Source organism: Passer montanus, unplaced genomic scaffold, assembly GCF_014805655.1.
Source record: "Passer montanus isolate IOZ18808 unplaced genomic scaffold, ASM1480565v1 scaffold14, whole genome shotgun sequence".
NCBI classification, from domain to species: Eukaryota; Metazoa; Chordata; class Aves; order Passeriformes; family Passeridae; genus Passer; species Passer montanus.
Window position 1 is genome coordinate 5,165,884 of NW_024360941.1, and position 18,173 is coordinate 5,184,056.

At 34.9% G+C, this 18,173-nt stretch overlaps 1 protein-coding gene across 8 annotated transcripts in view; it reads right to left on the minus strand.

Moving 5' to 3' along the window:
- Positions 1-18,173, minus strand: part of MARCHF1 (membrane associated ring-CH-type finger 1) — a 193,965-nt gene that overhangs the window by 74,344 nt on the left and 101,448 nt on the right. For 4 of the 8 annotated variants that reach the window (XM_039700135.1, XM_039700134.1, XM_039700138.1 and 1 more), the window contains one exon: positions 13,003-13,136. The exons of 3 other annotated variants lie outside the window; for them this stretch is intronic. In XM_039700135.1, coding sequence (XP_039556069.1) covers positions 13,003-13,136 — 134 coding nt within the window. Of the gene's footprint in view, positions 1-13,002; positions 13,137-18,173 lie in introns of those variants that run through there. One more of the 8 variants, XM_039700139.1, reaches the window with a different exon arrangement.

An 18,173-nucleotide genomic window follows, 5' to 3' on the forward strand; every position in this document is an offset into this window, starting at 1 on the left:
TCTGCAGGAGGCAATCTGTATTAAATCAAAATAAAAACTTGTAATCAGAAAAATTCAACCTCTCAATTTAGAATAAAGAACATACAGGTCAGGTCTCATTCAACCCACTACATTGTTTCAAATGTGAAAAAGTCACTAGTGAACTTGGTCTGATCCCCTATGAGCTAACAGAAAACAAAATTCTCAGATAGTCTTCCACCTTTATACATATTTTGATAAAGGAATAGTTTATCTGTACCATGCAATTTAAAAAAATGAAAAATAGAAAACAAAACCTCCAGACAATGGCCCCTAAAAACAAAATTCCTAATGATACCATCTCTAGACTACAGAAAATAAAAGATTTGAAAAATGAAACAGGCTCTTTCCTTGTAGTGATTTTTTTTTTGATTGTTGTTTAATTAAAGTACATGCTGGACTCCAAATCACATTTTAATGCAGACAGTACATAGGTACATACATAGGTAACCAAACCATGTAGAATTTTCCATGTACAAAACTAAGTTGCTTTCAGTTATTTATTTTTACCTGCAAGAAACCAATTGCTTTACCAACCCCTTTGAACTGACAATAAATATGCAAAATTGCTACAGAAACAACCAAAGCATTAACCTGTGTTACTGCAACCCACATTGTTAAAAACCTCTTTGCAAATGTATTGTTAAAAGCCTCTTTGCAAATGTTCATCAAACTCTAAACACTGAGTTGAAAAATCTTTCACGTCTGACCTCACTAAGAAAACTCATATAAAAAAAGATTTTTTTTCTTTTAAAGAAGAGACCTACTTTCAAGAGTATACTGAAGTTAAAATTTCTTGATTCAACCCTATAAATGAAGATGTATTACTTGAAAACTTTTTGTTTATGTTAAACAAAAAACTTTTAGGTCACTTACAGCATTAAAAGAAAGTTTTAATGTTCCACTTTGCAGAATTCTTTGTATTTTAATCACTTTTTGCATCCATGGGAAAAAGTTTTTCACAAAGCACATTTACATTAATTATGTCATCCTGTATGTTCTCTAAGTCTATTTTGAGAAAGAAACATGATCAACACACAAGATCAAGCAGGAAAAATGAATGTTCTAATGAATAAAGTACAGCAAGATGACTGTGATTCCTGTCAATGATGATGCACATAAAAACTCAGTTTCCTAAGAACAGACCTTCAAAAACAACAGAGTAGTGATAAATATCTAAAAAAAAATTTTACACTGTATTTTAAACATACTTGCATGCCAAAAGTGTAGGCACCCATAGAACATTAAAACTGCACTTAGCTAGAAGTGTCAGCACAGTGAATATTCAGCTAATTGATATTGCTTACTACAGAAGCCAAGGTGAACTGTGAATATGGTGTGATAAAGCATTTGGAAGAAAGCAAACTTTCTTTAGAGAACGAGTGAGGTCAGAGTAGTACAAGACACTTATCAAAGTGGAGTTGACATCTGTCAGTATTCACAACACAGTATTCACTTTTTTTCCTCCATTATCTTCCTCATTCCTTTTTCTTTATCTTTACATAATAACTTTTTAAATCCTGTCTGAATCATCCTCTAATTATTTTTTAAAATTCCATTATAGGACCTTGGTATCAGTAACATCAACTCTGAAATGCATCACTTCAGATACTCTAAACATATAACTTCTATTGGTTTCCTGAAAGGCAGACCATTTTTACCGAAATCCCAAAACAATGACTTAAATACAAAATTTATCTTCACCCATTTGAAAACACCCCTGTTGATTACAGACCAGGATTTTCAGATAGGGAGCACCATTAGACATTTATGCTACTGGGACATTAGCACTTCTTTAAAAATGACACTGGTGTCGAAGTGGCTATTCACAAGATGAGACCTACAGCATTTTATAATCTCAGTTCTAAACAAAATGGCCTTAACCCACAACAGCAACAAAACTGAAGGGAAATCATACTTAGTCTACAGAAAATACTCAACTTATATCATACTGCTGTAGTTGAATGCACATAATTATTGATGTTTTGACAATTTAGTAATTATTCATGCAATTATAATTTAAATTGATTAATTGAATAGCTCATTTTTCTGCATTTTGTTTTTATCAGCTGTTATTAACATTTCATAAGCATTAATATTTACAGATTACAAAGATTACATGAAGCAATTAACACATTCTGGAATACTATTACCCAGAGAAAACAAACATCAAACACAATTCAAAAAACACAAGTTTCCATAATACAAAAATTAATTCAATTATTTCAGCATCAAATAGGCAAAATATTATATAGATAATATAGATACAGTTTTGATGCACCCCACTACCAACAGAGCATCCTGGGAGCTCTCAGAAGCATTTGCACTGCTGCTGTTGTCTTCCTCTACTGTGAGTTTGTAATTAGATGGAGCAGCATCAATGCACCTCTGCTCAATGACCTCAATTACCTCATAAATTTCACTACACGTAAGTTTATTCTGCCTGCCTTCAAATTTACTCAAGTCAGAGCTTGTACTCAAGAGGTTCTCTATGCACTACAAAAGGTGAAAAGTCTGCAGTTTTGGAGGTTTTCCTTTTGTTTGGTTGTTTGGGAGGTTCTCTAAGGAGGACACAAGTTCAAATTAATGGCCCATACGGCAAATCAGCTTTATCTACAACCACTTTATGTCCCACAATACACCTTTCCCCTTTATTTACATATTTCTCGAACATAATTATTCCAATGGCTATACTGAAAATGCCAATTATGGACTGACAGTAGAGATAGCCCTACAACAGATTCCTCTCTGGGACTTAAGGCAATGTGAAGAGACAAATAATAACCAGGAAGAGTAAAATGAGATTTCATGGAATTAATACAATCTTCCATGTCCTTCATTTTATTTTTTTCTCTCAGTATTTGTTCCTTCACATTTTTGATTTTTTTTTCTGCTTTCTTTAACACAGGAAAAAAAGGGAGGCAAAATTTCTAAAAGCTACCAAATTAATTTCTGTGGAAGCAATACAAGTTCATTAAAACATTGCCTAATCTGTCATTTTCAATTCAAATATTTTATAGTCAACTACCTTTTAAAAAAATACATTTTAATGTGGTTTTTTCATACACAGTTTAGAATCCTAATCTTAAAACAAACAAAACCAAAGTCTTTCCAGGACTACTGTTTAGTATCCTGGTAAATGCTTCCTTTGGAAAGAGGAAAATATTTCCTTTAGTAAAAGAAAAAAAAAAAAAACACTAAAAACCTACAGGGACAGAAAATCAGAGACAGAAAAAAGCTAACAAAAATATCATAGGGAATATTTCCATTTCCATTCCAAATTCTGAGTATCACAGACATGGGATTTATGTAACCCCCAACATAAAATCACACAGCAGCCTAAGTCATGTTGTCGGCAAGATTATGGTCTTCAGCTTAAATTTCCCCTTCTTAACCTTATCCTATCATGTTGTCGGCAAGATTATGGTCTTCACCTTCAGCTTAAATTTCCCCTTCTTAACCTTATCCTATTACTCCTATCGCATACTTTATGCAAGGGCCAGGGGGAGGGAATAACAGATTAACCCAGAGGTAATTAGCCTAACAAGGTCACAAGTAGTTTTTTTTCTCAGTCAGCAGAGTCAACACAAGTGATTACGGTCAGCATCCACATACAGCCATCTTTGACCACATACCCATGTTAATGAAACTGATAGGACTGGCATTTCTAAGACAAATATTTGAACACCTCTGAAATTGCAGCAGGGTGCCTGGTTCATCCAGTTGTCTCCATCTCCTGTGGATTAAACACTAAACTGCAGCCTGTCTGTTGATTCATCTTGAAAAAACTAGGTCCTTGAAATATTTTCTCCTCCTTCCTTGTATTAATTATCCAAAGTTATTAAATCCTTCCACTATCAACCAGGATAAGTCTAACACCTTTGTCTCTAGAGGATTGAACCACCTTACTATTTTAAGTGAAATTTCATTTCAAGTGTTCATTAGTTCATATTAATGAGGCTGAAATAATATAGTAGAAATTGCTTTCACAAAGTTACATGGAAGTTACATACAACAGAAGTCAGTGCTTTAATCTACACAATAATTATGATTCCTTTCCTCTCCTGCACTTTCTGTTGCCATTTTTTGTTTAAAGGGAACACCACAATTCCAGCTGCAATGGCAAGTGTTCAGTGACACCAACAATACCAAACAGGGACATTGGATTTCAGAGATTTCCCAGACCATGTTTTTGGAAGAATCTGCTGGTAAAGGTCATATTTTTATATGAAGGTATGATATCTCCCCAGACCCTACTCCACCTCAGTTCTCCATCAAAACCACAAAGAAAGGGAAATCACACACGTTGCAGATTTCAAGAGGCCCTACTTAATCTTCTATGCTACAGACACCTCTATGTGATAAAAGGAAGAATGACGGGCTGTCCCTACCCAGGCGAGGTGCTCACATGACAGCCCTGACATGTGCAGGCTCATTATCTGCAGGAAAGCCAGCCCCCAGCCTGGCTGGAACAGAACTGAGTGTGTGCTGAAATGGAGCCACGATGCTCTGGCACAGAGTGGAAGCACAGCTGCAGAGACGTGCTGCACTGCGTAGCCTCCTGGGACACAAAACCAACACCAAACCAATTCAGTGTTGGGAAGACTTTTACTGAGGAGAGCAAAGCAGAAGAATACACCAGGGATGCATCATGGGCAATACACAGATCCCTGTAGCTGTTCAATTTTCTTCTTCTTCCAACCCTGTCTGTAACAAAACTTATGTACTAATATGAATGCGTGAAATGGCTTCTAGGTGTGCACGTACAACCCTATTTTCCTCTTAAGAATATATTTTGGAATATATTTTGCAGCAATCATTACTTAGCAAACCACTTCAGAGTGAGAATGAATCCTGTTGCAGAAACTTAAATGATTAGGTAAAATTTAAACTAGCAGGATTGAAAAAAAAAATATATATATACACACAAACTTACATGCATATATTCATATATTTGCAAGCATGCAAATGGTATCAGTATAGACTATTTAAACAAATTATGCATACATATTTCTGTTTACAGCACTGAGTTACACAAACTGCAGTAGTCAGCACAGTAGAGAACTTATCCTTAAGCTGTTGCTGGATCTTGTAAATCAAGCCGGATGAGACAACAAAATACCATACAAGTACTAGAGAACCTCAGGAATGAAAATATGAATAAACTTGCAATTTAACTTAAGTATTACCTTGAGATTTTTAACAAGATAAAGTGCATTATCATCTTCCACCAGCACCTTTTTTCCTTTTTTTTTCCTAACATGATATGCTTTCATAGCTGTCCTTGCTGGTATTAATCTGGAAATGAATGAATGAGCAGAGATTTCTTTGATGCTTGCTATCATCTTGACTTTCCCAATACAGTGAATGTGTTCACTTAATGATGGAACTGAAGGCTTCACTGAGCTAGAATGAGAATAACTCAATTTCATAGTATAAAAAACTTAGGTTAATTACTTCGCCCTGTCTGATTTTCTCATTTTCAAGAACTCATTTGCCAGACAGAAACTAAATGGTGATCTGGCAATTCCTTCTTGTTTCAGCACCTGTAATGCTACATCACACAACCCGGAGTCTTACATATTTTAAATAAGATTTTTATGAACATATGAAATATTTATGGAAAAATAATTTATTGAACTTTCAGTCAAAAGTTATGTGAAACAGTCTAATGCAGTCAGACACATCTCTCAGCCTCAAAGCTAAAAAATTAATAGGTGTTAAATTCTACATTGAAATTATGCTCCTTTTTCCTAAGTGAAAGATTAATGACAGCTTCAATTATACAAAAAGGAAACAAATTATGAATCATTTATGTGAAATAGATTTGAACCAATCTTGTGAGCACATGTTGCTGTGAGACACAAGATGCATGACATGTTCTGGGGAAAATAAAGCGTTGAATAGAACCTATTCAAACAGCTACATAGACATTTAACACATATTTTATGTCAATGTGTTCTTATAGTAATTTTATATAGAGAAAAATATTTTATTGCAAATTTCACTGATAATAAATGCAGAAATCTAACAGCTAAAAAACCTGAAATATAATTTGAGTTATAAAGCTAAACAAAACATGACCATGTTATAATAATAATAATATTAATAGTGATAACTATAATATTAAAACCTTCTTGCCTCATTGAATCCAGCATTCAGATAAGCTTTTCTTTTTTCCTCCTATATTAAAGTTATTTTTGTGCATATAAATTCAAAACACTATTAATTTTCTACGTAGCCTCTGTTTTTTGGTTAGAAAAATTAGAAAAAGCAAAATGAAAATTCTTTAAGTGAGGACTGTCATTTTAAGCCTGCTATAGGGGAAGCCTAACTGAAATCACTCGTCAAATATGCAAAAACTTGGCCATATCTTTGTCACTCTTAAATAATTAAGTGTCACTTAATTATTGGGGAGACTTACCCAAAAGCTTTGGCCTACATCTACCCTGCTCTAATTATTTATGTATGCATAGAAAAGGAACACAAATGAGTTTTTAACAACTTTACATCCTTATTATCACATTCATGGTGAGAACGTAGAAGGTGATGGTAACCAAGGTTACAACTGCTAATTGGCTTTAAATATAAGGAAAATCAACAAGATTGGCCTGAGGTGGCATGGCTCCTGAGGCCACTGCCAGCTTAGGCTGATCCTGTAAATTGTAAAGCAATACATTGTTAAAACAATTGCCCTGCCGGGCAGCATGCTGCACTGTGCACAAGGGTGTGGAACACCTACAGTACAAGGAGCAGTTTTCATAACTTTCACATGAACAGATGCTTAGGGGAATCATGTAATTTATTATACTGGTGAACAATTCTGCATCTTTTAAAATTACATTTCCCTGCATAATCCCTCTCTTCCATAGTTTTACTCATATGCACACATTGTTTGGCTATTACATTAATGTTACTACCATATTTTTAAAACCAGTGTCTATACAGACCTTTTAAGGTATGGTGTTGTATATTTCCTAGCTGGTTCTGCAGCCTCATTCATAAAAACTACTTAATAGTTATAGAGCTAAGATGATAATTCAGAAGAAAACAACTCCATATTCTTAGATAATTACTCTTTTCTCACATCTAGTTTTTGAGTTTTAAATTATGTGGTTTTCTTATAACAAATTAAAATACAGATCTTAAACATCCCATCACTCCCTTTCAGATTAACAGTTCAAGGCTTGCAGTATGAAAGGAAACTTAGATCTACTCTATTTCACAAGCTTTTCATCAAGAAATTACATTATCTTTATGAAAATCAGGCAGCCAAACACTTCAGACTCAGATGAATAAATCTTTCTTGTTGTGAAATGAAGTTTGGGTGTTTAGATAAAATCCCAGATTTAAAGAATGGTTAGGGTTAGACAGGACCTTTAAAGACCATCTAGTGATAAATCATTCTTACACTACTAGAACTCTCACACAGTTACCATAACTTACAATTAAATCCCAGATACTCACTTTAACATCACTGGCAGAAAACCTGTACTGGTTTTGGCTGGAATAGAGTTAAATTTCATCATCACAGCTCTCATGTGGCCATGTTTTCAATTTTTGCAGGAAACAGTGTTAATAACTCAGGGTTGCTTCAGTTTTTGCTAAGCAAGGTTTACATCCAAGAACATTTCTGTTTCTCACCCCACCTCACCAGCAAGGAGACTGGGGTTGCACAGGGAGCTGGGAGGAGGCACAGCTAATTGCAACTGACCAAAGGGATAAATCATGTTCTGTGGTGTCATGCTCAGCATATTAATCTGAAAGGAGGAGGAGGAGGAACCAGAAACATTCAGAGTGGCATTTTTCTTCTCAAGTAACCAAGTTACTTCCAAGTTACACGTGATGGAACCTGGCTTTCCTGGAGATGGCTGAACACCTGACTGCCCATGGGAAGCAGGGGATAGATAAATTTCTTACTTTGCTTTCAAGTGTGTTTTTTGCCTTGCCTATTAAACTGTCTTTATCACAACACATGTTTTTTCTCACCTTTCCCCACTGCTTCTCTTCCCTATCCTACTGATCAAGTGAGAAAGCGGCTGTAGGGGGCTGAGCCGTCTGTCAAGGTGAACAGCAAAAAAACCCCAAAACCACCCACTTTTCCTTGTTTGTTTAATTATATTTCAGAATGACTATTGACTACTATTCACTTGCTTAGTCAAAATCAGATATGACAACATGGGATCTACCCCTGTCAAATAGATCATTCACAATCATATTTTACTTTCTCTTAAAGAAGCAGATGGCATCATTTGCTCGCAAAAAAAGAAATCCTGCCTTAGAGTTAAATCACATGCTTGATCATTGGCCATGACTTCTACATTTCATTTGCATATAGAAACACAAATTACCTAGTTACTCACCTGACTATACTTCCACATATAGTCACCTATAATTCAGGATGGGAATACAATAGGGAAAAGTGGTTTGTACTAATGGCTACAATTCAGCACCAAGTGCATGCTTTTGTGCCATTAGCTCCAGGTGTTTCACACAATGTACTGAATTAAGGACCAGCCCATGCCCAATGCAGAAGAGCCTGCAAATAACAGTTGGGAACATAGGTTATAATAATGCTCAAGTTTTGAACTAGGACCCTGAGAAACACTAGACACTCTGCAAAAGCAGTCACAGACAGAACTGCTTCTAGACAAACTGCTTAATCAATGTTAATACATATTTACGTATTCCCATCAAAATCATTTGAACCCACCACATACGCATATGCTTACAGAATCACAGTATAAATAGATACTGTCAGCACAGACTGATTAATGAAGAAATAATTTTAAATTTCTTATTTTCAATTTTCATCTCTTTTCAGAAGACAAAAACCCTGCAAATACTATTGCATAAAATTGTGAGTTTTCAAGATCTAGATTCTTTTCAAATAAAGGAAAAATAAAATTACTATTCTTTCTTCAATTCTGGAAAATATCAGAGAAAGGGAAAATGAAAAATAGATGAATTTGCATATTACCAGGTGAATAGAAAGGATAAAAACATTAATAATTTGAATTGATACAGTCTTCATGTATTAAAAGTCAGCATAGTCTAGAGGTTTCACCTCAAAACTAAAACAGCTAAAAAAAGCAACAATAAAGTGATGCTAAATCTATGCAGTATGATAAATGTGCTACTGGACAGACAATGTTACAATTGTTAGGAACAGAAAGCTTGATCTGGAATACTGTATAAAACTGGTCATCCCTGTTCAAACTGGAACAGGAATAGACAAGACCTTTTAAGATACTCATAGGAATATGGAAACTGACGAAAAGGGGAAAGTTGTATTACAGGTCTCTCAAAATATGATGAATACTACAAAGGATGGTGCTTCAAAGTTTAGAAATAATGCATACAGAAACAAACTGATAATAAATTCAGCTTGATAAAGAGATGATATCTAGCTATCAGAGAGGCAAAGTCAATTCCAGGTTTATGTTCTACTACACAAAGTTAACCAACCAAATGAAATTGTTTTAAGTATTAAAAACAATATTTACTCACTACGAATCTAAAACTATCAATACAAACCCCCAAATCCAATAAACTACAATATTAAACAGTATTTTTTGAGAACTGATGCCTCCTTTGATGACAGAATGATTCAAAATTTTCAAGGTGTGCTCAGAACCAAGAAGCTAGACTGCCATCTAAAACTGAATGTAAGTTTTTAATCTTCAAATGAAGTAGACTAAGGTGATAAAACTTGGGGATGTTATTATAATTAAGTTGACAACAATAACAGAAAAATATTTCCAAGACTCCTTAGTTGAATTCTGCGCAAATATTCCAGAATTTATTTGATTTGGATGAAGCTAGAACATCATAACATCAAATAAAATGAAATGGTGCAACTGCTTTTATTAAACTCTTTAAATACATTCCAGTGTTTTTATGAGTTTAATTCTTCTGTGTTTTTTCTCCACTGCTGTTCAGTGTTCCATTTACTCGCTTAATGAAAAATGCAATTTCTTAATGATCATAACTTGCTTCCTGCTCTGTAAGCTCCCTTCTGTTTTTCACAGAGAGCAAAATATTTCTTTCCATAAAAATGGACTGGGAAGCCTGCCACACGAGGAAAGGCTGAGAGAACTGGGTTTGTTCAGCCTACAGAAAGGAAAGCTTAGGGGAGATATACATTATCATCACATTCCAGTATTTCAAGGGTGGCTACAAAGAAGATGAAGACTCCTTTTACAAGGAGTTAGAAGCAGAAGACAAGTAATGGGTACAAGTTGGGCACACTCAGATTAGACACAAGAGGAAATGTTTTGCAATGAGAACAATTGAAATAATCTCCAAAGGAAAGGTGCTGGATTCCCCAACACTGGATATTTTTAAGACTGAGCAGGACAGAGTGCGGTGCTATCTTGTCTGTATGGTGCTTATGCCAAGAAAGGTTGGACCACATGATCCTTGACATTCCTTCCATCCTGGTATTCCAGGATTCTGGGAAAAAATGAATGAGAGTTGGTTGCCACTTTCAGATCCTTTTCCTTCGGAAAAGTGGCATTGTGAAATGCCCACTTTGGGGTTAGTTTTAAATGGAAAGTATTTTTTAATGTTTTAGCTGAAATTTTGAAATAAAGAAGATATTCTGAAGTGTACACAAAAGCATATGGCAGAGGTCAAAAAAAGTTCCAGTCTACATCCCACCTTGTTTCCTTCTGAACTCAGACTTGTCGCCTAAAGAATAAGGAAGCAAAGAGCTGGATCTTCATGACACAGACTCACAGGGGCACAAGATTCACGAAATAAACCCATACTGAGTGAATCAGGTCCACAGAGGAGCTGCAATGCATTGAAAAATTAAATTTAATTCAGAAAGAAGGGGCTTGAATAGCTCACCAGAAGTGGTTTTGTACACTTCGAGCAAATAATTCTTTATTTTCTGCTGTTTCCAGTGCTAAACTGTGTATCTTCACTCAAGACCAGCCAGAAAATTTTTCAATACTGAAAAGGTTATGACAACTAAGCAAAAGCAAAACTGATCTCAAACAAAATTTCAGATTACAAATGTTCACAAGTGAAATAAGGATTTTCAGTCAACATCCTGCAAGTTGGAAAGACATTGCCAGCAAAAGCTTATACTGAATATCATTGTCTTCAGATGTGAGGGATAGAAAAAGTCATGGTTTAGAGAGTGGGAAGCAAACAAAATGAAAAGAAAAGCTTGACAGTCCTCAAGAGACATTACTGCTTTATTTCCTGTTGTGAAGATTATTGTTCTACAGCCAAACACGACACTAAATGACACACAGTATTGTCCCCAGTAGTTTATTTCTCTGGCTTTCTTACATACTTCATCAACTAAGCAGCAGTCTACATGCAAACTTATTTTTCAACAAGTTTTAATATTAATAGGGTTAAAAGATGCTAAGTCTATGGATTCACCAGTTCTGAACTGTATTTCCAGTTCATAATTTCTAAATTCCATCTGGTAGATTGGAATACTTATCTCATGAATATCAAACCAAATTAAATGTTGAATAGCAGTCAAGCAGAAATCAAAATATGCAAATTTCCACATATCCCAGTTCCTTAATAGCTACCTCCTATTACTACTAATAGCAAAATAGTAAAAGCAATTAAATAAAAATTAAAAATAAAATAGCAATAGTAATTAAATGTGGGGATAATATAGTTGACATATTTTTTCATAGAATCATTGATTTTTAATTTCCTTTTATTTCTCTGACAGTAAAGTATTCTAGAGGAAAGTGAGGTATAACAATATTCTAGGATATATATTATAAACTAGAAAATTTGCAGCTTTTAATGCTGTCTTTTTGCATTCTCTTCTATAGCAGAAACTTACATTCTGCATAATTTACCACTGAACGTGGTAATTTTGCCACATTCATTAGGGGCTTTATTTCACCAAAACCTCAACAGCTTTCAAGCAGACCCCTGTCTCTTCATTTGGACTATCACATTTCTTCAGTGGTTAGGAACAATTATTCACCTTTTAGCTTCGATGTCACCCTGCCCATATTTCAAGAACTGCAGGGCAGCATTTCCTGATCACTCCTGTTTCTCAGGATGGGAAACACAGTGCCTATTTAACACTCATTAATGAAATTGGGTTTCAAGAACTGCAGGGCAGTATTTCTGATCATTCCTGTTTCTCGGGATGGGAAACACAGTGCCTATTTAACACTCATTAATGAAATTGGAGCGGGCATATTAAACTGGATATGTTTCAAATATTCAGTCTTGCTGTAGCCTGAAAGTGTCAGTTGAATTCAAACAAGCAGACAAGAAGACAATTTTGCTCTTAGAGACGGGGCAGTTGGAAGCCTTTACATACAAGTACCAGTTCTTACTCACCTGGCCAGGTCTACTGATGTAGGTGGCTTTATTTCAATGAACAAAAACTGCAGGATTAAAATTCTTATCAATGAGTAACTTTATTCAGTTTCACATGATACATTTTAACCCCACGATGTAAGCTGTCAACTTTACACTGCCTGAACATCTACTATCAATAGCTTTGCATGCAGAAATTCAATCATCTCTTGCAACAGCATGTTTAATATATGAAGATAATTTTAAAATCCAGCTGTCTGACACAAGTTTAGACACATGATACTTTGTTCCTGTTACAGGCAGGAACAAAGAGTAAAGGAGGTGCCTTTAGACACTGTCCAGCTGTATTCATCATGGACCAAATGCCATTGCACTGACTGGGATCACAAAGAATGTAAGTGACCCATATTGGGTCATCTCCTGCTTAAAGACTTCACCATTCACAAAACATCAAGACTGGTTTATAGTCACAGCATGCAAGTCAGAATGAACCATGCACAACATAAAAGCCCAAAAAAAGCAAACAGAAAGAGTAACCAGATGTTACATCAAAGGGTTTCCCATGTGGAGGAAATGCAAACAATGGCAGACAGTACAATTTTTAAAATAAATTTAACACCTCTCAAGTTTTGAGCATGCCACCATCAAGAAATGCAACTTGTCACTCACCAAAGTATGTGAAGCATCACCTGAGACCTCGGGTGTTCTTGTGCTGTTTGGAAGTCTGTGAGGGTTACGAGCTATCGCTTGGCACCAGCCCAGCATTTTCTCCTTCCACTTATCCCTTCTCAATTTCTGAAATTCTGAAAATAATTTAGAGTCCCTGAAACATTGGCACTTTGAATTCATTGTGTGCATGTCTCTGGATGCATGCCTTTAAAAACAGCTTTTTAAGTTATATCTGAACAAGCTAATGAACATATTTTTAAAAGAACACGTTTTTCTAAATTATTCCAAAGTGCTAAACCATAAAGGTTAGAAAAGAGTCATGCATTTTCAGTGCACCTTACATGCATTAATACTATTTTAGTGTCAGCAAATACAGTGCCTTCTCTCCATATTAAATCTTCCTCAAATTGTAACTTTAATCTAAAAAGTGTTAAAGGGTTTTTATTACAGAATACCTCCAATACCATCCCAAAAACTATATAGCATTTGGATACAAACCCACACATTCACTGAAACAAGGAGAAGCAGCCCTAAAGCAGTAGCAGATACTAGATACAAATAAACAGTGTGAAAACACAAACCTGTATGTACCCATGCCCAGACACTCCACAATACCTGGCTCATCTTGAAGTGCTATGCTAGGATGTGTTGTAAACACCAAAAACTAGTGTAGGCACGCCAGAAATAAATGCTCTGTGCCAACCACAAATTACCTCTAAATTTACTTCTAGTTTGAAACAATAATAAAATACTTTGTAACACTACCACATTCTGGAAGTGCAGCACTAATACAGCATGCTATTAAGTGTAAGAAGCCTTCATAAGCATGTTTAAAATCTCACAATCTGTTTTTTCCCAGCTTAGGTTGGCATTGAAGGTATTCAGTGCAAAACTTTGCTAATTAATTACAAAAAACAACTTAGAACAATTTTATTCTCAACATATGAAACAATTTCTAATCTGGTTGTTTATAACATATTGTAATTTAAAATGTGTTATTCTGTAGAATCATGAAACATAATAAACAGGAAGATTAACCTACCAGACTGAGTGCCTAGTATTCCAAATAAGGGTAGCACTAGGCTGAATAAAACTGGAAAATAATGGAATAATAAATACAATAATGATGAAGACCTCCCATGGCACTATGCAGCCTCACTGAATATTATGCACTTGTAACTTAAGTTTATTTTTCCTGCAATACATCTCCATGCAGGACACAAATTATGCATATATTTATAGCAGATGTTATCTTTCCAGGTTCTGAGTGTGACAAACTACAACCCTTCTTCTGCATAATGACAATTTTACCATTTCCACTTTATCACTAACATATAGTTTTTAAAGTGTGAAATGCACAAAGCTGTATTCCCCACACTACCTCATGGAACTGAAAGGAATAAGTGGAAATTAGCCTTAGCTTTATTGCACTGGAGATGACTGGGTGAGTGAGACAACAGATTAACTGAAGTTTTTGCAGTTTTTTGGTCTCTTGAAATCTTAACATGAGATACAAAATCATGCTCAGTAAGTGATCAATCAATTCTTTCTATACTGCCTGTATCTGTGAAGACAAGAAATAATTTCAATATAGGTACACTTCTGTTCTGCTCTCCTTGGTGCACAGAACCCTTTGGAAGAATTTGCAATTCTTATTTTTTTGCCCCGAGCAGTCAAAATGACTGCCACTGTCCAGATCATAACTGAAAGGAAGATTTTGCTCTTGCTTATACACCTGAACAACCACCACAAATAAATTTCCTGAAAACAATCTTAATTCATCATCTCTAGGTTTGTTAAAAAAATAGAAGGATGACTTTATTCATATTTTTAAGGTGAGAAAATTTTTACTTTTAAGTTAGCCAAGCAAAGGGTCACACAATTATTGTTCATCTTGTACAATATCAATGTACAAGATGAACAATAATTGTAAAAAAAAGGGTGTTAAGGATGATATATTAAAAATTAGCTGCTTGTATGAAATAAAAGCAAAATGTTGCTAAAAAGTCACAAATCTAGCAAGAGAAAAGAATTTATATGCTTAATTCAGGAGCATAGTCAGATTCAGGTAAGAAAAGTTATGATTTTCAGTCCTTACCAGAATCTAACCGCTATCACAGAACAGCAGGAAATTGAACACAAAACACAGTGTTCTTTATCTAAGCTAAGTTTTGCTCTCTGTGTTCAAAGATTCCCAACAGTAATCAAAGGGATGGTATTTGTCCAGCTGCATGATTTGGCAGACCATCAAAATATTCCAGGACCAGAGCTACAGGAATTCTGAAATTACAAACAGCCTTCAATGCTGAGCTTTGCTAAGATAAATACAGTCACTGTTATTTCATTATGTATCTCTTGTCTGAGTCTTACTAAGCTGTGACTTCTAATGAATTATTCTAATTTGAATAAAACCATTAATTGAAGGGCTGAATGCAATAGAAATCTCTGACAGCTTCTGCTTTTCTCTGTCACAAGTAAGCCACTGGCTTTTCTTAACCAGCCAGTTATTATCCTATGACTGCTGCATTTCACAAGGACAATTCAGTGTAGTCATACCATAACAACATAATGACACTAAAACTTTCTACAAATAAGAAGCTCAACCTCAGGTTCTAAAATTACTTCTATATTAAAAAAATAATAAATTCATATTAGAATATATGTGGTTGTGTCAACAGCTATAAAAGTACTGTTTTATTCATTTCAGTGCTTTGGTGTAATAACAGTTCTGTGGTGATTCACCAGTGGTTCTTTCAAGTCACGGAGAAAAAAAAATTACTTTCTACATACAAATGTGATAATTACCTGTAAAAACCTATATCACCAGAAGTGCTGAGGACCTTCTGCCCCTCCAAACAGTGGACTAATTTTTTGAATCCAGCAACAAATTAAAATAGCATGAAAGGCCATCAAGCTAGAGAAGTCTTCCTGACTGATACTTGCAGCAACCAACTAACTTAAATACCTTAAATACCTAATAAAATACCTAATGCTCTAGCCTCATTAAAAACAATGCAGAGACCAACAGAAAACAAGCACATATGCACAAGAATCATTAAGTTGACACATAGAATGATGGCACCAATCAAGAATATAATGGTACCAGCTACTGCATATACACAATCAGACACCTCTGTATAAAGTGTATGTAAGATTCTGCATTCAAACATGTCATGTTTATTAATGACTGTTTTCAGAAGTGCTTCTAGGGCACTACTGGAAAAGTAAACCAAATTATGCACATCTAAATGCCTTTCCCTACCTGTAAAGACAAAATAGAGTTGTCATTTAACTTAGCTATGCAGCTCTTTCAAAATATTGCTGCAGAATCAACGTCCCTCTCTAGAGTACTAGACATTATATTTTCACCAAGTTTTCTAGAACTTAAACTATAAGTTTGCAAACTGCCAACTCCAGCATATTCTTAAATTAATACCTATGTTATGTAATCAATTTTCAAAAATTAATTTGATGGTCCTGTACCATAATTAACCATATAATTATTTCTAACTAAATCCAGCTTTTGTTGATTTGTTCTTTTCTCTTATACTGCTAATATGTATTTCAAGTTGTCCTTAGTCCTTTAAGACATTCATTCTTTTTTGTCACAACTAAGGATGCAAATTTCACTTCTTAATTCCAACAATTCAATCACTGAAAATAAATACACTTAAGATGACTGGTACAAAAATTATTGTACTTAATATTGCTTTCTGTTTAACCACTCCATAACTGCTATGCCCAAAGCATGACAAGAAAGCTCTAAATATTTTCAAAGAAAATAGTCTTTTGGGCTACTAATAATTTAGAATTTGTGGGTATGTTTGCCTTCATAGTCATACTCATTTTTTTCCCCACAAGGAAGAGTATCTCTTTTGTAAAGCAGAAAGCAATTTTAAATCACTCAAAGCTCTTTAGAAAAACGCCAATAGGATTTTTTCCCTGTGGTAATTTTTTTGCATTGTAATTATGCCATTTTGCATTTGTGAAGACTTCAAGAAGAAAATGTTGAGAAATGTATATTTATGGCGACTGATTTAATGTTTAAGAAACCCCATCTTTTATACATTTAGATACTGCATAAACATCGGTATTTGCTGATGCAGTTTTTGAACTACTTTCATAAGCAACCTCTATTCCATCCTCAAGTATGACTTTGCTGTCAATATCACAGCTACTCTTCAAGGGAATGCTTTGCTCATCCAAGGTTAAACATTTCTGTTGAATTTTCCTCAGATCTTCAAAAAGCAATGCAACTGCATGTGCTACTGCTGCAGGTGAGCAGTGAAAGGGTGCCTGACCCCTCCCTCAGGACCTCTCCATGTAAATTTCAGATCCATCAGACTCCCAAGTAGGAAGGACAACAGCCTTGATGTCTGGGGTTTTTTGGTGTTTGTTTTTTGGTTTTTGTTTTGTTGAGAACAAGAACAAAGTACATGTTTTTGCTTTGTGAGTTTGCATATATTTAGCCATACATGACTGCCAAGCAGCTTAAATCAAAGCTTCAATCAACAATAAAGACATGACTGGTAAATGCACGTGATAAACTATACCCAGCACTTGGCAGATGAAAACTCCTCAGGGAAGATACAGACATAGCAGAAATTGTTAAAAAGCAAAAATCCACTTGAAGCTAAAGCGTTAACTATCTCATGAAGTTATGCATGCAATAATCCAAATGAACAGGGCATAAGAAGATACAGCAAGTTTTTAATGGACTTGGCTCTGCTTATGAAAAATTAAAAGTTATTTCTTAAAGTTTCTTCCCATTCTTATGTGATTTATTTACAGAAGAAGGGTATATTTATGCTGTAAAACCAAATCCACTTTGCATCAGGCAGAGCTCACTAATAAGACAACAAAGAGAGAAGTAACTTTTTTTTTAAAGCCCAATAAAGGTTAAATACCCGAAAGACACAATTTAACCATTAAACACCACTGTATCAAATGACAGATCATGAATACTGAATTTAAGTTAACTTTTAAGAACAAAGAGAAAATCAGATTTCATTGCAATACCGGAAGTATACACACCAAAATGTGCTTAAGACTGTGCTTGGTCCAACAGAAGAAGCATCTCCCCTTTGCCAGAGAAGCATTTTTAAAAGAAGTTTTTCTGTCAAATACAAAGTTCTGGGCATCTATAAACAATCTTCTGTGACAACCCTAAA